Here is a 21700-nt window from a genome sequence, read left to right as displayed (position 1 = left end):
GTGCCAGGGCATCCAGAGGATCTTCCTTGTCTTGCCTGGCTGCCTTCTGTGGCTGCTGTCCTGTGCTGTCTCCCTCAGCCAGGGCCAGGGAAGACCAGCCCTTGCATGCAGGTTCTGCCATTCCACCCCTGGAAAAGCTTTTCCCATGCAATGCTGGGCCTTTGCTATCCTGTGAAGAGAGAGCAGCCCTGCTAGGGACAGAGGGGCACAAACACATGCTGGGAACCATCTTTTTTATTCAGACTGTATGGACTAGTAACTTGCTTTCACCAGTCAGTATTTCACTGCTGAAACTGCCTCAGGACAGGAGAGGGTCTTGATTCCACATCCAGCTGCATCCCTGGTGCAGGGGCATTGCATGCTGTACTGTCAGTTTGGGTTCCTGCTGCTGGAAGAGCAGGAAGGTTCCTGCTAGATGCAGCATCACAAATGCTAGCTTTTTCCTTTGGGAGGACTGTAAAAACTGGAATGAAACACCAAAATCAGGCTGGAGGCCCTAGCAAACTGTCCCTCCAGCAAGGCCACCCAGCAGGGGTAGTTTTGCCTGCCTGCACAACTTGTCACAACTTCTCCAGGCTCTGGCCTTTGGGGCAAGTAGCACAAAAAGGACATATGGAGACCTAAGGCACCTGATGGAGCTGGCTGAAGAAGCTTCCCTTAAAAGCAGTGGGAATTGCCCTGCACTTGTTCTGGGTATCTGCCAGGAATGGGCCAGGGCTGAAGGCCTTCACACAGCCCTGTCCCCTCCAGGGTGAGCACTGTCCTTGGTATCACATCCCACGACCTCCACAGAGAAACCACCCGTGTCCACTTCAATGCTGTGGATGCTGAAGTTGCCCAGTCCCTAGAAAAAGAGAGTCACAGGTTGGGGCAGGAGCCAGCAAAGGACCCCTTCTCACCTGCAAGGTCCCATGGAGGGCATTGGAACAACGAGCAATCACACCCCATGCGTGGTGGGGAGAGATGCTCCTCATGCTCTGTGGGCATGCTGCACACTGCCTGCAGCAGTGGGGGCTCACAGCTCACCTCAGTGTTTGCCAGGATCTGCTGCAAAGCCTCTTTCTGCCGGGGGGCTTTGGTTAAGATGTAAAGGAAGCCTCCACCGCCAGCCCCGGCCAAGCACTGCCCGTGGGCGTGGGGCCGGAGCGCGTCCATCATGCGCCCCACGGCCAGCGGCTCGCAGCCCGGGGCCATGCACTTCTTCTGCTGCCAGTAGCACTCCAGGCACCTGCCAAGGAGCATCAGGTCACCTGCAGAGGAGGGAATACTGCTAATTACTTGTCTCTGTTTCTCACCCAAAGGGCAGAAACATGCTCAGCCCAAGCTAAATTCTGCCTTCTCTTTTCCAGTTCCTCCCAGCTCTGCTGGCCAAGCAGCTCTGTCACGTTGCTATTTTTAATCCTCCACAGGGGGAGGATTTGCCTGCTTTAATGCTCCTGCTTCCTCTCTGCAGCAGCCAAACAAACCCACTGCACTGACCAGGCAGGGCCCCCAGCCCTGTCACCAGTGGTACACTGCTAATCAATCAGATTCAGCATGTCTAACCCCCTCCTCCTCAAAATCTTTGTTCAAGCCTGAATTTTGGGGTATTGCCTGGTGAGGGTGGGCTCAGGGGAGGATTTGAAGCTTCTGCAGCTGCAAGAGCCTGCACCCCCCCAGCCTTCTTCCCCTCTGAAACTGCACAGCCTCTCCCTGGGAAAGTCTGTGTTTCTTCAGCTGTTAAAAGGGCCAACGTGGCCTAGGGAAGGGGGCTCACACCTTGCCTCAAGGCCTGGGCACACTCCTCAGCATTGCTCACCAGCGCGTCAGCATTTTGCACGATGGAGGGCAGCCTGGCGTACCAGTTCCTCACCACATCCTGCAAGAGGCCAAATGTCCCTGTCATTGTCCTCCTGACTCTGGCAGCACCTGGGGAAATAGTGCTGCACCCACGGCCTTTGGGTGCCAGCTCCCTCTGGGGGGCCAAAGCTCTGCACAAGTGAAGGGGATGCCATGGAAGGCTAGGGGGAGCAGAGGCCAGCCTGTGACACCCAGAGGCACCCAGGCATTACCTGGAGCAGGTTGCGGGCCAGGCGAGTCTTCCCCGTGTACACCAGCAGCAGGTGATCGTTCAGAGTCTGGGTAAAGCCATCAGGGACTGAGATCTGCTCCACTTCCACTCTGAGTGGCAGCTGGGCCTTCGACCTCCCGATTTTGATGCCAGGAAAGAGCCCACCAACCTGGTCCTGCCAGCCCCCCCCTGCAGGGCAGAGGGTTGTCAGTCGCTGCTGGGACCCCCAGCTTGTGGATCAGCTGCTCCCCCAGGCCCTACCTGTTGTGAGCCTCTGCTCCAGGTGCAGCACAGCATGGATGAGGGACTCAGTGCTGGCAGCCTTCCCTGCTGCCCGGTACAGGGATGCCATCACTGCTCCTGCCAGGATGCTGCTGGTGCCTGAAGGGGGCACAGGTAAGGCCAGGGCAGTGACGCACTGCTGTGTCCCTGGGGGTTGGGGGTAGCAAGGGGGATGCCCCATGATGGTGCTAGCAGCACGAGACACTCCCAGGCACCGGTGAGGGACTACCCAGCCCCTTCCCTGCAAACCTACCAAGGCCAGACCCATGGGGCAGCTTGGACCAGGTGTGCACCTCAAATCCACCCCCAAAATTCTCCATCAGCTGTTCCTGTAAAGGTGTCTGTGAAGGGAACTGCACAATCTGGGTGCAGATAAAGGCAGCTTTGAGCAGGGCTCCTGAAAACAAAAAAAGAAGTAAAGCTGATGCTTGCTGTGCTACCTGCTCCCTCATCCCACCGGCCCCAAAAAGGGCCATCCTGGCACCAACAGGACATTGCAGGTACAGAGCCAGGCTGGCAGATGAGCCCTCACCTGGTGCATGTGGCTGGCAGTAATCCTCTAAGTGCTCCAGCTCCCCGCACACCAGATCTGTCACCACCTTGCCCCGCGGTGTCCCACTGAGGGTGACCAGGCGCAGCTCCGGCTGGGCAATGCGCCGCACCCGGGCGCCAACGGGCCGGCACCCATCCACCAGCACTGCCACGTCCACCACGGCCCCCCCGTGCTCGTAGGTGATGGGGGGTGTGTCACTCCAGCCACCTGCAACACTCACCATCAGCCTCCTGGGGCACCCTTACTCCTGTTCCCTCAGGAGTGAGACAAGGATCATCTGACTCAGGGAATGAGCTCACCAGAGAGGTCCAGGCGGGCTGGACACACCGCCTGCACCCAGTGCCCCAAGGGTGGCAGCTCCACCTGTTCCACGGTGATGAACTGGCATGAGGACATGACTGCCTGCCGGACGAGGATCTGCTCGGCCCCCTCGTAATGCCGAGCTGCTCTTACCAGCAGAGCTGGCCTGGGATAAGAGAGATGCTGAGCCCACTGCCACATCTCCATGACAGCACCAATGCCTGGAATGGGAATGGGGCAGCTGCCTCTTGCCAGCCCCAGCCTCACCGGCTCATCCACTTCTGCCGCTCAGCCGCCAGCTCCTGGACCCCCCCAGCGATGTCCCCGCTCTCCAGGCGCCCAAAAGCTGAGGCCCACTCCCTGTTGGCAGCAGGACCACTCCGCAAGCCCCCTTCCCCTTGTGCCATGCAGCCCAGGACGTCAGCAATACAGGCAAGTGCCCGTGCTGCAATACCAGCATCACCGGCCATGGAGGCGACTAGAAAATAAAATAAAAGGAGGTTACAAAGCACAGTCAGGCTGCACTGCACCCCAACCAGCTTCTGCCATAAGCTATCCCCAGGAGAGTGGGACTTGAATGGCTTGTACCCACCCAGGCTTGTTGGATGCCCTGCAGGTACATCCCTGCAATAGGAGGGGGGAACCACTGAAGGCAGTGGGGAGCACTGAACAGTCCTAATAATGAAAGATGCAGCTTATGAGTCCGGCTCACCTTCATCCAGCGTGTCCAGCATGGCCTTGTGGTAGCCCTCATGGACGGCACTGCGGGCAAGCGGCAGGAGACTGCTGTCCTGGCGCCCCAGCAGCACCCGCCGCACCTTGTGCTGGCCCTGCAGGAAGAACAGGGCCTGGCGGGCACCCAGCTCAGCTTCTGTGTCCAGGCAGGGCAGCAGCTCCTGCCAGGACATGCGCCAGGCCGTTCTCCAGCGAGCCAGCTGCTCACTGGGCACCATGGCCAGGCCCAGCAGCCACAGCACATCCTGCAGCCCCAGCGCCTCGCGGGCGTGCAGCACCGGGAAGAGCCGGGCGCTGAGCAGGCAGCGGCTCCTCCGCGGTGTCTCGGCATCCCAAAGATCCCCTTCCCTGATGGAGGGAGAAACCATCAGCACGGCCCTGGGGCTCGAGGACACCTTCCATGAGGGGAGCTGGAATGTGGGATGGGTTAAGGTGGTCACGACACCTCAGGATCTGGGTGTCCTGTCCTGCCCTGACACATGGCACCTACCGCACACCCGTCCGTTGGAAAAACTCCGCCCAGGGCATGTTCAGGTAGGTGGCTTTTTCCACAGGGCTCTGCAGGGACACAGAGGGGCTGGTCACACTTTGGCTTTGCTGGGAGCCTCGTGCCACCTCACTGCCCCCTTACCTGCCAGTCGTCAAGGCGGCCGGTGAGAGTGAACACGCGGCAGGGCAGGTCCCGCAGCCGGACGTGGTGGCCCTGCAGGACAACGTCACGGAGGGGACAGCCCCGCAGGGCTGCTGAGGAGCCCACGTCGAGGCCCGAGAGGAGGCAGCCAGGACCAATCACCAGGGGACCCTGAGGAAGAAGCAACAATGGCATGGCTGGTCCCAGATCAGAGCCAAATCCTGACCTTGGAATGGGACAACCACCCTGAGAAACAAGTTGGTGCCAGCACAAGCCAGGTGACAGGATGTAATTTTGTCACAAGGCTGCAGAAACACAGACTACAGAAATTCAGGCCAGGCAACAGCCTGCAGGGCTCACAACCATAACAGAGCCCCCAAAGGAGAGGGTCTGCCCTGGTTCCAGCTCAGGACAGGCCAGAAGTGACAACCTCATCCCCTTGCTTGCAGAGGGTGACAGCCACCAAAGTGCGCAGCACCAGTCAAAAGGCAGCCTCAAAGAGGAAGGGCACCCCAAATCTCACAGCTGTGGTTCCTCCATCCTAACCACCAATATGTCACCCTGCTGCCCATTCAGTGCACTGAGAGCTGTGCATTACCCCCATCCTAGTCAGGTACCTGGAGGTGACAGTGCTGGATGACACTGCCAGCTGCCAGCTGCACAGCTCCTTCCAGCAGGCAGTTGGTGACTGAAGAGCCATCCTCCAGGAGACAGGGCTGCTGCCAAGGGCACAGAGACACGTGGGACCAGGGCACACAGCCCAGAGCAGCCCCCAAAAAACACACATGAGCAAGGCTGGGGATGGAAGGACATACATCCACATGGGAATGGGCTGTCTTGCAGAAGTGGAGGTGGCTGGCAGAGCTAGGCAGGCGGGTCAGGCTGCGGATGTGGTCGCTCGCAGAGGAGGTCATGTAGTCGTAGGATGCGTTGGGAATGCAGGCTAGGGGGGACAGGAGAGCTTTCAGCACACTGACAAAAAAGTGGGTGTGTCAGGATTCGTGTGAGCCAGGCTGAACATCCCCAGCTAAAGGGGCAGGAGTGGAGACCTGGGGACCCGCAGCTGTGGGGTGACACAGATGACCATCAGACCCTGACCACCCCATCTCCACCCATGCAGGGAAGAGGGCCCAGGAATGGGTCACATCACATGCACTCGCTGCAGCACAAAATCATAGAATGGTCGAGATTGGAAGGGATCTTAAAGATCACCCAGTTGCAACTGCCTGGGCAGAGACACTCCACTAGAAGTGGGAAGGAAGCACTCACCCACGCTAAGAGGGAAGCCACGGAGAGCTGTCCACAGCACGGAGCGGGCGCTCCTCACACTGACATCACCACCACTCTTCACAAAACCTTCCTCTGTCATCCCCCCTGCCATGCACAGCACAATGTCGAAGAACAGGGAGAGCTGGGGAGAGAAGGGACTTGTTGGGTCCAGCCATCCTGAACCCCACCCTGCGACTGGGTGCTCCCTCCCACTACCTCTCCCACCCTAATCTGGCAGTGAGAGGGCAAACAGACCCTACAGGGGTGCCCAGCAGTGACACCTGTGTGGCAAAGGTCCCATCCCCCACAGAGAGCTGTCACCTGGATGGGTGGTGCCCCCGAGTCCAGCCCCATGTAGGTGCAGGCGTCCAGAGGAGGAATGACGTGGGTGGCCAGGAGCTGCTCAGCAGCATCCGAGGAGAAGAAAACAATCCCACACACCTGCCAGGCACATCAGGGCTGAGGCTGCAGCTGTGGTGACACGAGGCACGGGGCTGGCAGGGTCACCAACACCTGAGTCATGCCATACCAGTGGGACAGTGCCATCTGGCCCTGCACACTGCTGGATCTGGGCCTCTGTGCCTTTGTAGATGATGTCATGCACCAGCCCCTAGGAGCAAAACCACCCCAGTGAGCTCTTCAGGGAACCTCAAGCCAAGCAGCCACAGCAGTGCTGTGACCTCAGCATCCAAGGGATCCAAGGATTGGAGATCCCTGCACCTCCAAGGGATGCCTCTTGAAGGGTGAGCTGCCCCAACCTGCTCATTGGTGAGGTAGACTCCATGGTTCCTGGCATATGCTGGGCTCCCGGGCACTTCGATCACTCGGACACCCTGGAAGCCATCCCAGTTGATCCCTGAGGGGAGAGACAGAGACCAGGGCTCACTGGGGCAGTGTATGTACTCACACTGAGCACAACTGACTGAAAACCTGGACCACAGCAGTGGAAGAGACAGCAGCATCCAGCCTTGGCCACCTCACTGCAGGCACAATGGACGCTCCCAACCGCGCCCAGGACAGCAACAGCTGAGCATCCACACCCTCATGGGAGCACAGCACAGGCTGAACCAGCTGTGCTGCTGGTTCACAGAACCCCATCCCACGCCAAAGCAGGTGCTGGAAGCAAGGCCGGTGTCCAGCCACTCACCTGGTGTTGAGGGCACGGTGAGGAGCATGTCGGTGCTGCAGACCCAGACGCCAGGTGGGGAGCCCACACAGAGCTGCCAAGAGAAGGACCATGTGCCCAGGGACGGCAGGGAAGGAGCCCAGGAACCCAACACCGCTTCCATCTTGCTGGGAGCCAAACCCAGCCCCAGGGCCCCGTCCCCAGGCTGCACAGACCCGGTGTGTCATGGTCCCCAGCAGGCTGTCCAGGTTGCAGACCAGCGCTTCGGCAGCGGCGCCGGGCTCCTCAGCGGGCAGGCAGGTGAAGGCACGGCCACAGTCGTCGAAGGAGAAATCGCGGCCCTGGTGGGACGGAGAATATGGGGGGTCACCGGGAGGGAGAGGGTGCAATGAGAGGTCCCATGCTGGGCTGCAGGTCGGCTCTCACCATGTGCAAGATGAGGATGCGGGCGTCCCTCAGGACATCAGCGGTCACCACCTGGGAGAGGACAGCCGGGGACAGTCAGTGGAGACAGGACAGGCACGCCCCCTCACCTCCAGCCTCCCCGGACCCACCAGCAGCTGTCACATCTCACCGTGCAGCCGGCCCGGGCGCTGAGGTGCTCGGCCGCCACCAGCAAAGCGTTCAGGGTGGCACCGCCGCTGCCCAGGCGGGCCCAGGGGTCCTCCACGGCCAGGAGCAGCGCGGGGAGGCGCGGGCCCAGCCCGCCCCGCAGCCGCCGCATCTCCAGCTCTGCCAAACGAGAGGCGGGAGGCGTCAAGAGCCGGTGCCGCCGCCGCGCACAGGGAGGGAGAAGGGGCGCCCGCCCCGCCACTTGCCTCGCTGCAGGGCGGACACGCCGCCATGGCCCCGCCGGCAGGTGAGGAGAACAGCGCTCCACTCCGCCGCCATAAGTACCGCCCTTGCCCCAGCCTGGCCCCGCGGGGCCTGCTGGGATGTTTAGTTCAATCCCCGCAGTCCCACGGGGGCGCTCTGCGCTGAAGGACTACAGTTCCCAAGGTGCACTGCACGGACCCTTAAAGGCACAGCCACCCCTGTGCCTCTCCCCCTTTCCCCCATCTCGAGGGGCCTGCCAAGGGGGAATGGTGGTTTGACGTCTTCTGCCCTAAAATGGGCTTCGGCGGCAGTGTGTACCCCTAAGTGCCCTTCGTCGCCCCTGTCACGAGTCCTGCTCCTCGCAGGGTTCTCTGCAGGGAGAAGGGGTGCCCGGGCGGGGGGCGCGGGTGTCGGTTCCCGGTGGGTTGTCAGGGTGGGCGCCCGGTGGGGGCTGGGGTGCGATCGGTACGCGGTGGGTACCGGGAGGTGTCGACGCCCTGGGTGCGTCCTGGGGTGGGTAGCGGCAGATGCCGGCGCGCCGGGTGGCTCCCGGGATGGATAACGGGGATAGGTACCGGGGTGCCGATGTCCGGAGGTGCTGGTGCCCCGGGTGGGTTCTGGGATGGGTACCGAGCTGGGTATAGCATTGGGTACCGGGGGTGTTCAGGGGGCTGCCGATGCGCCGGGTGGGTACCGGGGTGAATGCCGGTGGCTGAGTACCGGGGATTCCCATGCTGGGCACCGGGCTGGGGGGTGCCGATGTGCCGGGGTGAGTCCCGGGCTGGGCACCGGGGTGGATTCCTGAGATGCCGGTGGGAGAGGGGGCGCAGGCGGCCCCGCTCGCCTCCTACAAGTCCCACAAGCCCCGCCGGGCGGCCCAGGACTACATCTCCCAGCCTGCCGGGCCCGGCCGTCCCCCCCTTCCCCCCCGCCCCGCGCGGCACGGCGCGGCACGGCTCCGCACGGCGCGGAGGGCGGTGGCGGCGGGGCCCGGGTGAGCCCGGCGGCGGGGCCATGCCGGAGCTGAGCCAGGTACGGCGGCGGAGAGCGGGCCCCGGGCGGGGGATGCGGGCACGGCCCGGCTCGGCTCGGGATGCCGGTCCCGCGGAGGCGGCGGGGAACCCGCCCGGGAGCTGCCCCGCTGCTGCGGGCTGGTCCGGGGCTGGGAGCTGGCCTCGGGCAGCCCCCACACGGGGTGCGTCGGGTTCGTGCCCGCTGTGGCGGTCCCGGTTGCTGGTCCCGGGGCTGGGTGCAGGTCTCGGGGCTGGGAGTATCCCCCGGGGAGCAGTGGGTGCTGAGCAGCCCTGGCAGGATGTGCTGTCCCCTATCCGGGTGCAAGGTCCTGGGTGCTGCTCCCGGCGCTGGGTGCTGGCTGCCGGGAGCATCCAGCAATCCGGGGTGCATTGGGTTCGGACCCGGGAGGTTCCGCCGGTCCGGAATGCTGGCCCGGGCCCTGCGGTGCGGTGCCGGCGAGGTGTGCTGGCCCCAGCCGCGGTGTGCAGCTCGGGGAGCAGCCCCAGGGCGCTGCCCGGGCAGGATGTGCTCGCCCCGGGCAGGATGCTGGCCCTAGCAGGGCTCTCGGGGCTGGTGGAGCTGCTCCTCTCCAGCCGTGTGCCCTGGGATCTTGGGGACAGAGCCGGGGGACCGGGGTGGGAGGGCGGGCAGCGAGTGGCCCCAGTCCCCAGCAGTGCCGGTGTGCACGGTCCCTCGGCAGCGGTGTGACACATGGCTGCGTGACACACGGCATCCATTGCCTGGGTAGTGGCAGCCAGGATTTCGCAAACAGCCGGAACGTCCCTGGGGACAGGGTAGAAAACTGTGTCACTGAGCAGGGGATGTCCTTTGCCTGCTTCTTTGTGTGTGTGGGGCCGCTGAGGCGGGCACTGCTGTGAGATCTCATCGGTGTGCTGTCCCATTGTTTCAGGGTGTTTCCCTGGCTGAAGCACGGCTGCCAGAGGGGGATCCACACCGGAGCCCGTATTCCAGGGCCTGGCGATTCAAGGGGTCCCCACATATTCCGGGGGCTTCAGCGCTGCTGGCGCAGGGGGAAGGCAAGGCTTGCTCAGGCTCCAGCTGCAGAGTCTGAGCACTTATTCCAAAGCTCCCAAATATTTCCCTAGAGTGAGGGCTTCCCATGCCAGCAGGAAATTATTGGGGGGAGGATGGCACTTGGACAGCGTGCAGGCTCAGGCTGGAGGAAGGGCCACGTCCCCGCCTGCTGCCAACAATCACAAAACGTGGCTGGGGGAGACCAAATCACAGCAAACCCCAAAAACTTGCTGAGCCTCCCTCCAGGAAGACGCGTGGGCTCTGAGCTGGGAAGGCAGTTTTGCCTAGGAAAAGCCTCTCCTTTTTGCCAGGAAAGGCTCTCCCTGAGCAGCCGCACCGTGGCCAAGGCGGTGAGCGCCAACGGGAAGTTCCTCAGCGCTTTGGGTTTGCTTTTCCCTTTCTTCCCTTTTCTTCCCCTTCTGTCAGGAGCAGAAGCCGCGGCCTCAGCGGGGAGGGGAGGGTTGGGCTGGGGGGCGCCTTGCCCGCCGCCATCCCCCCGGGCGCGCGTGCCCGTCTGTCTGCCCGTCTGTCCGTCCGTCCGTCTGTCCCCATCTGGCAGCGACAGCGGCCCCGCTGCCGGCTGGCTGTGTGCGGCATCTGCCCGTCCAAAGCGCTTCCCCCTCCAGCGCGGAGCTCATGGCGGTCCTTGCGAACGGCGGGGCGCGCTCCGCTCGCCGCCCACGCCTCGCCGGCGCCGGAGGCAGGCGGGGAGAGCGGGCACGGAGAGCCCCGGCTGCCGCAGGCTGCGGGAACGCTCGGCTTTGCGTGCCCAGACAAGCCCCGAACTGCCGCTTATTGGGGAGCGGCTCCGATGGGCTCGGTGGTTTTGCTGCGGGCTCTCGGCACGCCGGACGCCGCCCGCTTTGGCACGCCGAGGTCCCGGCAGCTCGATGGCTTTAATCTCTTCCCGTTGCATTTCATTTTTGCACGATTGCAAGCTGCTAATTGCTCTCCAGTGGCTTGGCCGGCTTCAGTGCTTCTTCATGAGCCAGGATTTATCAGAGCCCGCCTGACCCCGCGGGGCTGGGACGCGATGGGAGAGGCTGGGACCTCCTCTCCCTGCCCTGCTGGGCTCTGCCCTGGGCTGCGGGCTATCTCTTGGCTTCATGTCGCTCTTTGCCACTGGCATCTTCCAAAAGCTTTTTTTTGGAAAGTGCAGGTGATTTGGGTCTCAGCTGCAAGGCAAAGTTCCCAAAGATACCCCTGAAACTGCACATGGATGAGTGGTGAATGTGTATAAAAAATTATATATAATATGTATGTGTGTGTGTGTGTGATGTATAGTTTTTTTTTCCTTACGGGATGGATCGTTCAGTGTTTGAGCTCTACAATAACACCCTCAACAGTTGCTCTTGGGAAACCAGAACAAGCTGCAGTCACTTTGCTCCGGGTGCAACCGTGTCCCCAGCAAAGGACTTTTGATCTGCAGCAGTAACTGGGCTAATTAGGAAGCTGCAAATGCTCCCCCTTCTCCCCAGGTGTCTGAGCAGAGCCCCAGTTTGTGGAGAGAAGTCAGGGGCTCTCGCCAGTGGAACTGCTCTAATTTTACATTTAATGGGAGTTCTTGGCTGTAACTGGGCTGTGCTGGGATTGTTGCCCTCCGGCCTGGGGAGCCTTTCGTAACTTCCTTGCGATGAAATCTCATAGGTGCAATTTCCCTAACGAGTTCAATGTCCTCTCAGTGCTGCCTGCAGGCAGATCAAACCAGGGTGGTTTTATGGGCCACCCGCAGCGTGTGCCGAGGTTGCAGCTCTCAGCCTGGGTCGTTCCCCAGGGGAGAGAGGGCGGCTGTGGGTACAGCACCCATCAACCAACCCTCAAAAGCCAAAGGAGAACCTTTGGTTTTCCACCATCTCCGATCCTCGGCGCCGGTGAGACCCAGGGAGGAAGGCAGAGGGTGCAGGGCCCCGTGTCCCAGCTCGCCTTGCCCGGGCACAGGGCTACAGCCTCCTGCTGCAGCATCCGCCTGTCCTGCTCTCCTGCACATACTTTCCTGGTGAGGCATCAGGCATGAACCTAATGGGTCCAGGCTGGTAAAAACGGCAGCAGTGAGGAGGGGAAGTGGTTCCTCCCTAGCGGGGGGAGGCTCAGGGTGCTCTGGCAGCTCCGGATGCTGGTGGTGACAGGAGAGCGGGGCCCTGCCCCTCCGGGGGTGTGGTGGCCGCTTGCGGTGCGGCCTCATCCTCACAGGCAGCTGAGGCTGCAGGGAGGCTGCTTCAGGGGTGTCTGTGGGGTGCAGCCCTGCTGTGGCAGGCAGGAAGGGGACAGACAGACCCTGCTGGCCCCAGGCTGCAGCTGTGGGAGGGTGAGGGGGAAATGTGGCCAGCAGTGGGGAGCTGGCTCCCCATGGGAGCAGATGGCTTTGCACAGGGAGCTGGGGCAAAGATGGGAGAGAGGAGCAGGCAGTGGCGGGTGGCAAGCCCCAGGCTCTGCCTCCTCTGTTCTGGGCTGGTTGGCCAAACCTGGCTGCTCAGTGGGACTCAGCTTGGTGGCACCTGGTGTGGTGGTGCTTGGCCCGGGGTTCAGTGGTACCCAGCTGTGTGGTACTGAGCTGCTGGTACTTGAGTTGGTGCAAACTGGGGGTTCTGGGGGGGTGCTTGAGGTGCAGAGCAGCTGGGCTGTCTCTGCCTCTCAGTTCCACAAGCATTCAGGATCAGGGGGGAGATTTCCACTCCCTTCCCTGCCTGTCCTGCCTCAAGGAGGGAGCTGCTGCTCCTGGCACAGGGAGCTGAGCATAACAAGGCCGTGCTGTGAGCATGGCCTTGGGCTTATCAACATGCCTGGAGTGCAGGGTCCCTTGTTTCCCCTGGGGAGACTCAGAATGGCTGGCAGAGGGTGGGGGAAATGGCCCTGGAGAATGCTCAGGGATATCAGCCACACAGGCTGGGTAGTCCCAATGGGAGTGTGAGGTGCAGGGATGGGCATCTGCCTTGGCAGCTTCTGCCAGTGTGAGTTTTGGGGGCAGAGTGCCCACCCAGCATTGTCCCACTGAGCAGCCCAGGGTGCTCAGGCTGCTGCAGTTCCCTGAGGGTCACACTGTGGTTGAGCCAAGGGGTTTGAGATGATGCTGGACCAGTCCCTGCAGGCCCATCTACCAGCAAGGGTGGGAGCATTCAATTCTGTTTTCCCACTTCTGGCACTCCCCTGTGTCCCTAAATCCCATAGGAAATGGCCTCAGAATGGCTTGGTCCCTCCCAGCTCTGTGCTGGAGATTTGGCCTCCACACTTTTTCCTGGCCCTATCCCAGAGCTGAGGGATGAGCCTGAAATAACCCCTCTGGAGGCCAGACACAAGGAGAGGCTGGAATTGCTGCCCCTGGCAGCCAGGGGTGCGAGTTGGGTTTAAAACATGGGAAACCAAATTAACTTGGCTCCATTAGCTGATTGAGCTGGCTGATAGGAGTATGATTAATTAAAATGATGAAGAATTACTTACCAGGTCCTCCTTGCTGTTGGGATGTGGTGATGGCTTAATGCATGAAATTGGCTTCTCTTAATACCTGATGCTTGTCTGGTGCCAGCCATCAGTTCTTCATGGCATCACCCCATGGCAGGGAGAAACGTCCTCGTGCCAGCACCAGGTCTGCTCCCTGCTCCCTCTCCCATCCAGCTTCCAGGGAGGAAAAAAAACTCAAGGGGAAAATATAATCCCTCTAGATGGGTGAAGCAGGAAAGGACCTCCTTAATTAACTGCACTTTCCTTGCCAAGCCTTGCTGTGGCTGTGGAAGCCCAGTGATGCAGAGGGACAGGCTGTGGTCGCTGCCCGCGCCGCCCCCGGCGCTTCCCGCGCTGTTCCCGGCTAACAGGAGCTGACGGCCCCACGGGGGGAAACAGCTCCTCACACTCTGCCTGGGGGCTGCAACCTCTGGCACTGCCTGGGCCATGGGCAGAAAGAAATTGGAATGGTTTCATGACTTTTTGTAGTAATCCTGCTCACTGGAGTTGTGCCTGAAACAAGGACAGGTCACCGCTCGCTGTTTCTGTCTGGCATTGAAGGAGGTGGAGAAGACTGAACTCAGATGCCAAAAAACCCCAACCCTAATTCTCAGGTTTTCCACCCATGGCAGAGATGCCAGTCCAGTCCAAAGGGCCCTGTGTGCTTCCCCCTCCTCCACTTGCAAGAGCCATGCACTGCTCTAGCACACAGTCAGTGCTTTGGTGGTGGCAGAAGTGATGTCTCTGCACAGGGACCATGGGATGAGTAGCCCCTGGTCACACAGGATGGCATTTCCCAAAGACTCCTGGGAGAATTTTCAGACCATTCACCCCTGGGAAGAGGAGCAGCCAGTGCAGCCAGTGCTGCCACTGCTCCTCCACTGCCCTTCTCTCCCTGCCCCAAACACTGTGACATCCCATCTCCCAGTGACGGCTCCCTCCTTTGCCCACTCTGCCATTTACTGGCATAGAAATTCATGCCAACAACCCCAGGATATCTTAGAAATGATCAAACAAAGCCAACAAGACCTGAAGATGCCGAGTGGGGATGTATCAATGGTGGTTAGTCTGACAGGGAAGGGGCAGGCATCCTCCAGGCCCTGGGGCTGTCGGTCACATCGCTCCAGCATTCATCCTGAAATGAAAGATTATATGATTGGAAAAAGCCATCCACCTGTAAAAGCAGCAGAGCAATTTGCCAGGACCTTTTAATAGCCTCGCTTCATTATCTCCTGCAATCAAAAAGAAACTTGTGTTTGATGAGTACATGGTCCTCAGGAGGCAATTTAGGATCCTGGGGATGAAATTGGGAATGGAAGGGTATTTAGTGGCATCGGTGAGTTGCCAAGCATGCTCACCACAGAAGAAATCCTGAAATCCCTTATTAGTTTAAGAAGGAAACATCCAAATCTGGTGCAAAAAGCTCCTGCAAGTGGGGTTTTGTTTGTGGAGGCAGCTTGGATAGGATTGGGCAGGGAGGGCATGGATATTGCTGGGGTGTGTTTGTGTGTGTGGGTGCCCTGTCCCTGCTGGGGGCTGTAAGGACCAGTGCAGATGGAAATAGCTGCCAGCTCCTGCTAGGAAAATGATGACTCAAACCAGCCGCTGGGATTTCAGGCTTCTTTTACCGCACATGAGCCGGGCTGGAGGGGGTTTCCCTCCCCCTCTGCGGTCGGGGGCAGCTCCAGGAGGCCCCAGGATGGGGGCCGCACGAACTGTGCTCCAGATGGTGTCAGGGCTGGGATGCATCAGGCAGGACCCGGCTGGGCTGGGGAGCCGGAAAGGGATTTTCCCCCTTTCACCAGGAACAAAAATAACACAAGCACGTGATAGCTCATTTCCTTTAGCCTTTAAAAAGCCCCGTGGGATGGTAAGCAGCGGGAGCAGGGGAGGGGGACCAGCCCATCCTGCTTGGTGGCCCTGCCATATTATAGCTGAAGAAAGCCCCAAAATTGCCTTTTACCTACGAATCTTTCCAGCGTTTTGCATCTGGGGGGGCGGGGGGTGTTATAGCTTTTTACTGGCTTTATTCCAAACTCCCTAAATGCAAAACCCCTCTGTTTAACACCCACCCTGCTTTCTCCGCTGGCAGCAGCCCAAGGAAGTGATTGCAGTCACTGCTGGCCATGCGTGTGCCGTGTTTGCCTGTTAAAATTCCCTGCCAGAGCCCAGGAAAACACCTGAACCGGAATGTGCTTTCTGTTTTTGGCTCTTTCCTTTAAAGTTGTCCCCACTTGAATAAATATTTGACAGGGGGTTGTTGGTTTGGGCAGGAGGTGTCCGTGCCTGGCAGTGCAATGGGCTAGGGGAGCCTTTGGGGTCCATGTTCTCCTCCCATCCCAGCAAGGAGGTTTTTGGGGGCTTAGCAGTCTATTCCTGGAAAGCAAGCCAGCGTTTTCCAGGAGATGCTTTTTCCTAGGGAAGAAGCATCGTGGTGCCTGCCAGCTCCTAATTACCGCTGCCGGCCCCGGCACTGGCTTAATTGGGGCCAGGGCTGAGCCGCGCAGGTGATGCCTCTGCAGGGTTTCGCCTCGGAGCGGGGTCACCCCCTCCCCAAAAAGGCCCGGAGGGGAGGTCATGTCTCCAAACCCTTGGGATTCTGGACCCTTCTCCAGCTCAGTGACTGGGTTAAAAGGGGATTTCAGCCTTTTTTTTTTTTTACTTGGCCAAGGAGCGCTGTCTGGCTTTGCCCACCCCCTGCTCGGGGGGCTTGGCCGCTCCTCCCGCCCTCCCCGGGCGCAGGCGCCACCACCTCTGCCACGTCTATTTTTACCCGCCGGGATCACGAGCGAGCGAGCGAGTGACCTTCCCCAAGGGACGCTGCCACCCGGGGGGGACAGGGACAGTGCCGGCGTCCGTGCCCGGGGTGCCCGTCAGGCTGCGGAGCGGCCGCTCCCCGGCTGCTCCCCGCTTCTTTCCCGGTTCTTTCCCGGCTGTCTCGGCGGCGGCGGCAGCCGGCGAGGAGGGTTTTGGAGGGGCTGCTTATGGCGTGATGGAGAAGGAGAATTTAGCCTACAGAAAGGAGCCGCTTGTTCGGCTCCGGAGGCGAGTTCATGGCTGAGCCTTTGTCTGGCAGGGACAGGGAGGGCACAGTCCGGGAGCTGCTGCGAGTTCCCCAGGCGAGGATAGCGATGCCGGCGTCTCAGCTCCCTGCGCCGGCTTGTCCCCTTCGGGTATGGCTCGTACCCTGCAGCCCTGTGCCTGGGACGGGCTGGGAGGCGTTTTGGGGCGTTCAGTGGGGAATAAAGTCCTCGGTCCCAGCACCCTCCGCCTGCTCGGCGCAGCCCCTCTCTGCTGTCTGTGTCGCCACCCCTTGACGCGCCGTCCCCTTCTCCCCGCTCCAGGCCGGTGTGGTGGTGGCCGCGTTCCCGAGCCAGCGGCTGAGGGCAGCGTGCCAGCGGATCAGCTAAACCCGGGCATGATGAGCACCGTGGCAGCCGAGCGCCAGCCGGGGCCGGGACCCGGAGGAGCCGCCGGGGCGCGGTGCCGCGGCTGAGGCCGGCGCGCCGAGCTGTGCCGGAGCCCGCAGCAGATGCTCCCTGCCCGGCACGCGGAGCCACCGGGGGCCCTCGCCGCGGCCGGACGAGGCGGATGGAAAGCTGCAGCCCAGCAGGTAGGAGCCCGGTGCGGTGGGTCCTGGGAAGCTCTGCACCCCCTCCCCGCACCGCCACCCAGGCAGTTACAGCGCTCGTTCCTGCAGGGAGCCCCGCTGGCCGGCTGACGCCCTCCCGCGCCCTATGCCCGCGCCCTGTGCCGGAGCGGGCGCCGTCCCCGGCTCAGCCACCCGACGACCATGAAGTGCTCGTTGCGCTTCTGCTTCCTCTCGACCGCCTTCCTGCTCGTCTTCGTCATGTCCCTCCTCTTCACCTACTCCCACCACAGCATCGCCTACCTGGACCCCGGCGGGCTGGGCGGCATCCACCGGGTGAAGCTGGTGCCCGGCTACGCCGGGATGCAGCGGCTCAGCAAAGGGGGGCCGTACCCCCGGGGCTGCTCCTGCCGCCGCTGCCCGGCCGAGGAGCCCGGAGCCACTGACTGGTTTGATGGGCGCTATGACGGCACCGTGTCCCCAGTGTGGACCAAGGAGAACATGGACCTACCGCCCGACGTCCAGAGGTGGTGGATGGTGAGCGCAGGGATGGGAGTGCCACAGCGTGCTCGGGCACGGGGGCACAGATTTCTCCTCCACCAAGGAGAGGGCGCTGGCTGATTGCCCCCTGCCCTCCTTCCCTCCTTGCAGATGCTGCAGCCCCAGTTCAAGTCCCACAACACCCACGAGGTCCTGAGCAAGCTCTTCCAGATCGTGCCGGGCGAGGATCCGTACCGCTCCCGTGACCCACGCCGCTGCCGCCGCTGCGCCGTGGTCGGCAACTCCGGCAACCTGCGCGGCTCCGGCTACGGCCCCGAAATCGACGGGCACGACTTCGTGATGCGGTGAGGGGGCCGGGGAGCGCTGCCAGGGCCCTGCCCACCCGGGCAGCACAGGGACATGGGGTAATGCTGGCACTGGGTGCTGGGAGGAGTGGGAGGGAGTCCAGCCTTGCCCTCTCCCCTGGGTGGGAAGCTGCTGCTTGGCAGCATTCAGCGTTCTCATGGGATCACCCGTGTCATCTGCAAGGCAGGGGGCATTGGGACAGTGGTGTCATCCTCCCCGCTCTCTCCCCAGGATGAACCAGGCCCCCACGGTGGGCTTTGAGGGTGATGTGGGTGGTCGGACCACGCACCACTTCATGTATCCCGAGAGTGCCAAGAACCTGCCCGCCAATGTCAGCTTTGTGCTCGTGCCCTTCAAAACCCTGGACCTGCTCTGGATCGCCAGTGCCCTCTCCACTGGCCAGATCAGGTTGTAAGTACCCAGTGGGCACTGGCAGCACCAGGCTGGTGGCTCACCTAGCTCAAGGACAGCTCCCCTGGGAGTAAGGGGATTCATTTGTTCCTCCCTTCAAGAGCCTCTCTTGGCAACTCAGGCTGGAGCTGGGGGCATGGGACCCCCAAGAGCTCACCTGCCTCTCCACTCTTTTCCCAGCACATACGCACCTGTGAAGCCTTTTCTGCGTGTGGACAAAGAAAAGGTACGTGGGGCTCATCCCTGTCACTGCCAGGAGCAGCTGTATGGCCATGGCCCCTATCACCTCATCATTCCCCAGAGTTCCCAATGCTCCTTCACGGGGTCCTGGTGCCAAAGGGAGCACGGCTGGGGCTGCTGTGCTCATCCTGGCCTGTCCTCCCAGGTGCAGATCTACAATCCTGCCTTCTTCAAGTACATCCACGACCGCTGGACGGAACACCACGGGCGCTACCCCTCCACTGGCATGCTGGTGCTCTTCTTTGCCCTCCATGTCTGCGATGAGGTGGGTGATGGCTCCTTCAGCTCCTGGCTGGCATGGAAGGGAGTTTGCTGAGGTCCTGAACCTTGCAGGGTTAAGGAAGGAGGTGGATTCTTTCGGTCAAACTGACACCACGGTGATGGGCACCCTCGAGGGGTGGGAAGGCTGTGCAGGAGGATGGGCACCTTTGAAAATCACCCCGGCAGTGCAGGGGTTGCTGAGACAAGCATGTCCCAGCCTGGTGGGGGGCTCTGGCTCACTCCCTCCTTTGCTATGGCAGGTGAACGTCTTTGGGTTCGGTGCTGACAGCCGGGGGAACTGGCACCACTACTGGGAGAACAACCGCTACGCCGGGGAGTTCCGGAAGACCGGGGTGCACGACGCTGACTTCGAGGCACACATCATCGACATGCTGGCCAAAACCAGCAAGATTGAGGTTTACCGGGGAAACTGAGGGCTGAGTCTCCGGCTTCCTGCTCCAGCAGGTCCTGCTGCCTGCAGAGGCAGAGGGTGAGGGACTCCCTGGTGGCCTCAGGCAAGGAGCACGGATGGGCAGCGCAGTTCCGCATTGCTGACAGAGCCACCGTGGTGGCATTTGGTGCCTCCAGCAGCCAATCAGGTTCAGAGCTAAAGGAGACTTTTTGCTTTTTTTTAATTATTATTATTATTATTAAGAAACCCAGCTGAGAAAGAATTTATAAACACAATCAGTGACTGACCAGGCGGCAGGGGTGGCCGCCTTGCATCTCTCTACAGTCAAACCAAATGCTGCTCTTTTTAAAAGAAGACAACGCCCCCGCCCCGGAGCCAGGTGACTTTGGGGAGCCCCTCGAGCGTCGCGTCCAGGCCGAGGGGGCTGAGGGGGCCGTGGCGGCTGCGCAGCCTCACCAGTGGAACCAGCTGCTTCTTTTTTCCTTTATTTTGGTGTTTTTCTTTTACCCCACCTGGTGCACCCGATGCCGTCGTTCCTCCAGGGAAGGCTCCTGGCACGGAGGCAGGGCCCAGCTCACGGATCCATGGTGGGCAGTCAGAAGCTTCTGGAAGCCAACCATTGCTGATACTCTGCTGCAGGCTGGCAACTGCTGGCACAGCTGTGCAGGGAGATGAAGACGAATCTCAGCTTTGGGGTGCAGCATCCCTACTCTTCTACCTGAGGACTGGGGAAGGGTAGGACAGATTTCAGGAATGACTGTACAGGAGGCAGCTAAGAAACTTACATGAGCAGCAGCCTGGTCACTCTTGCTGAGCTCTGCGAGCAGTTGCAGGATGCTCAAGGGGTTGTGGGATGCAGCAGGGTCAAGGAGACAGGATTTCCTTTGCTTTCAGGCTGGGAAGAAACAGATCAGAGATTAGAGGGTGAGTGAACTGCGCTTTTGCTTTTGTGTTGCTCTAAACAGCTCTGGTGAGAAGCTGAAATCCCAAAGTCTTTGCTCCCTTTGTCAGGGTGGTGCTTGGTCTACACCAGTCTAGTACAGCTGGGGCCCTCAGGGTCCCCAAGGCTTCGTGGGCTGGACAGGCAGCCTATGACATGGGATGGGGAGATGCTGAAGGAAACTGCCTCCCCAGAGGTGTCATTAAAACCACTTTCTTTCGGTCAATCAGGTGGGTTTTTTTTTTTTTTAGGAGATGCTGAAAAGCTCAAGAAAAAGGCAACCATGGAAAAGTCCCCCAGAGAGGGACCCTCTGCCTGCACAGCCAGTGCTGAGAGTGGAGCAGGGGCTGTGGGGCAGTGCCCATCTGGGGAAGCTCTGCCCATACTGCCTTGCTGGTTGCAATAGTTAATTCGAGGAACAATCACTCTAGGGTTTTTTGGGCTTGGAGATTTTTTTACCCTTTTGTATCTGGCTTTTCTGTAGCAGCCTCTTACCTGTTTCTCCACTTTGCTTTGGTTGTTTTTCAGGGTTTTCTTTTATTTTTTGAGGTTTCTCTTCAATTGTGAAACACGAGGGTGTGGGTTGGTCACCTGGAGCAGGCAAGTCAGTAGCCCCTGGGCAGGGGAAATTCAGCTTTTCTGTCCACAGGGATTTAAACTCCTGAGTTTTGTGGTGGATTTTGGCCTGTAGAAGTGGAGCCACCCTGGTGCAGGCAGCCCTGAGCCACAGCACACAGGCTGCTGCAAGCCCTGCCCTCCACCTTCCTGGGTGGTTTTTGATGATTTTTTGTTTTGTGGCTTTTCTTTTTACGGGAAAGAAAATTCAAAACCACAAAACCACGAGCAACAATGAGTGCCTTGACCATCTCCCATGGGTGGCGCCTGGCTGTGCCCGTGCTGGCGGCGGGGACGTGGCCGATGTACCTGGCAGTTGTGCCCACTGTACCCGGCAGTTGTGCCCACTGTACCTGGCAGTTGTGCCCACTTCCTTCCTCGCACCACGCTGGAGCTGAGCTGGGCAGCGCTGCTGGGAGAGAGGGACACATCCAGGCCACCACGCTGGTGTCTAGAAAGGCCAAATCCAGTGTGATGAGGTAGGACCAGCTCCTGTTGCAGCTGAGCAGGGCCAGGCCTGACAATCACAGGGTGACTGGCAATGCTGGGTACCAAACCCAGGTACCAAACCCTCCAGCAGAGCACCGGCACCCAGCGTCAGGCGCGCTCGTGGCTCCTGGCTGCCCTGACAGTATTTTTTTTTTGCTAACTTCCTTCCCCTGCTCCCCTTTTCTCCGTTGTTTTAATTATTATTATATAATTATTTTTTATTTAAGCTGTCCCACTAGGACTGGCGAGCACTCGTGTCTCCCTGGCAGGGCGGCCGCAGGCAGGCGCGTGCTGCACGGCCGGCGCACCACTGTACTGTACATAGAGGAGCTGTGGGCACAGGCTACGGGCAGGGCAGGCAGGGAGGAGGTGCCCGGGCTGGCACACCTGGCAGAGGTTGTCTGCATCACACAGGACCTGATCCGAGCACCTCCTGCCCCACTGGGAGAGGGACAGACCAGTGCTCTGAGCTAGGGCTAGCAGCAAGGCAGGCAGCTTGGCCCGTAGCCTCTGTGTACATGGGTACTTCTGCACACAACTGTCTTAAACCAACTGGTTTTTTTAAAGTCAATAAAAATCATGCATCAAATCTACTTGGTGGTTTTCTTCTGATAGCTCTGTCTACTGTGCCTTTGCCTGCACCCAAACCTG

General features: G+C 60.5%; 2 protein-coding genes across 3 annotated transcripts; one reads left to right on the top strand and one right to left on the bottom strand.

The window, feature by feature from the left end:
* Window positions 1–219: 219 nt before the first annotated feature.
* FCSK (fucose kinase) lies at window positions 220–7837 on the bottom strand. Its single transcript, XM_058034466.1, has 23 exons — window positions 7765–7837; window positions 7521–7678; window positions 7373–7423; window positions 7162–7287; window positions 6968–7040; window positions 6579–6676; window positions 6350–6430; window positions 6142–6261; window positions 5821–5962; window positions 5367–5494; window positions 5169–5270; window positions 4552–4722; window positions 4411–4478; window positions 3898–4268; window positions 3453–3663; window positions 3185–3351; window positions 2865–3092; window positions 2586–2729; window positions 2312–2431; window positions 2052–2239; window positions 1759–1858; window positions 1027–1250; window positions 220–844 (listed from the first exon to the last, which is right to left on the bottom strand). Exons 1-23 carry the CDS (start codon window positions 7835–7837, stop codon window positions 728–730), a joined length of 3261 nt encoding a protein of 1086 aa, XP_057890449.1. The 3' UTR covers window positions 220–727.
* An 878-nt stretch (window positions 7838–8715) lies between these two features.
* Window positions 8716–21638, top strand: ST3GAL2 (ST3 beta-galactoside alpha-2,3-sialyltransferase 2). 2 transcript variants are annotated; one of them, XM_058033878.1, is made up of 8 exons: window positions 8716–8794; window positions 16591–16859; window positions 16947–17372; window positions 17487–17680; window positions 17913–18092; window positions 18273–18318; window positions 18478–18597; window positions 18854–21638. In XM_058033878.1, exons 3-8 carry the CDS (start codon window positions 17040–17042, stop codon window positions 19025–19027), a joined length of 1047 nt encoding a protein of 348 aa, XP_057889861.1. In that variant the 5' UTR covers window positions 8716–8794; window positions 16591–16859; window positions 16947–17039; the 3' UTR covers window positions 19028–21638. The 2 variants fall into 2 exon arrangements, with proteins under 2 accessions (XP_057889861.1, XP_057889862.1); XM_058033879.1 differs by lacking the exon at window positions 8716–8794 and adding an exon at window positions 16223–16419.
* Window positions 21639–21700: the final 62 nt, after the last annotated feature.

The sequence above is a fragment of the Melospiza georgiana genome, chromosome 14 (assembly GCF_028018845.1).
Source record: "Melospiza georgiana isolate bMelGeo1 chromosome 14, bMelGeo1.pri, whole genome shotgun sequence".
NCBI classification, from domain to species: domain Eukaryota; kingdom Metazoa; phylum Chordata; class Aves; order Passeriformes; family Passerellidae; genus Melospiza; species Melospiza georgiana.
Note: the sequence above shows the minus strand (reverse complement) of the source record. Positions and strands in the feature narration are given on the sequence as shown.

Bases quoted from the DNA above. Each gene is read 5' to 3' on its own strand.
- FCSK (XM_058034466.1), bottom strand. From the start codon at position 7,837: ATGGCGGCGGAGTGGAGCGCTGTTCTCCTCACCTGCCGGCGGGGCCAT. The intron at 2,240-2,311 runs GTAGGGCCTGGG...TCTGCCCTGCAG, and splicing joins GGAGCAGAGGCTCACAACAG to GGGGGGGCTGGCAGGACCAG. The intron at 1,859-2,051 runs GTAATGCCTGGG...GGCCTCTTGCAG, and splicing joins TGGCCCGCAACCTGCTCCAG to GATGTGGTGAGGAACTGGTA.
- ST3GAL2 (XM_058033878.1), top strand. From the start codon at position 17,040: ATGAAGTGCTCGTTGCGCTTCTGCTTCCTCTCGACCGCCTTCCTGCTC. The intron at 18,093-18,272 runs GTAAGTACCCAG...CTCTTTTCCCAG, and splicing joins TCCACTGGCCAGATCAGGTT to CACATACGCACCTGTGAAGC. The intron at 18,598-18,853 runs GTGGGTGATGGC...TTGCTATGGCAG, and splicing joins CCCTCCATGTCTGCGATGAG to GTGAACGTCTTTGGGTTCGG.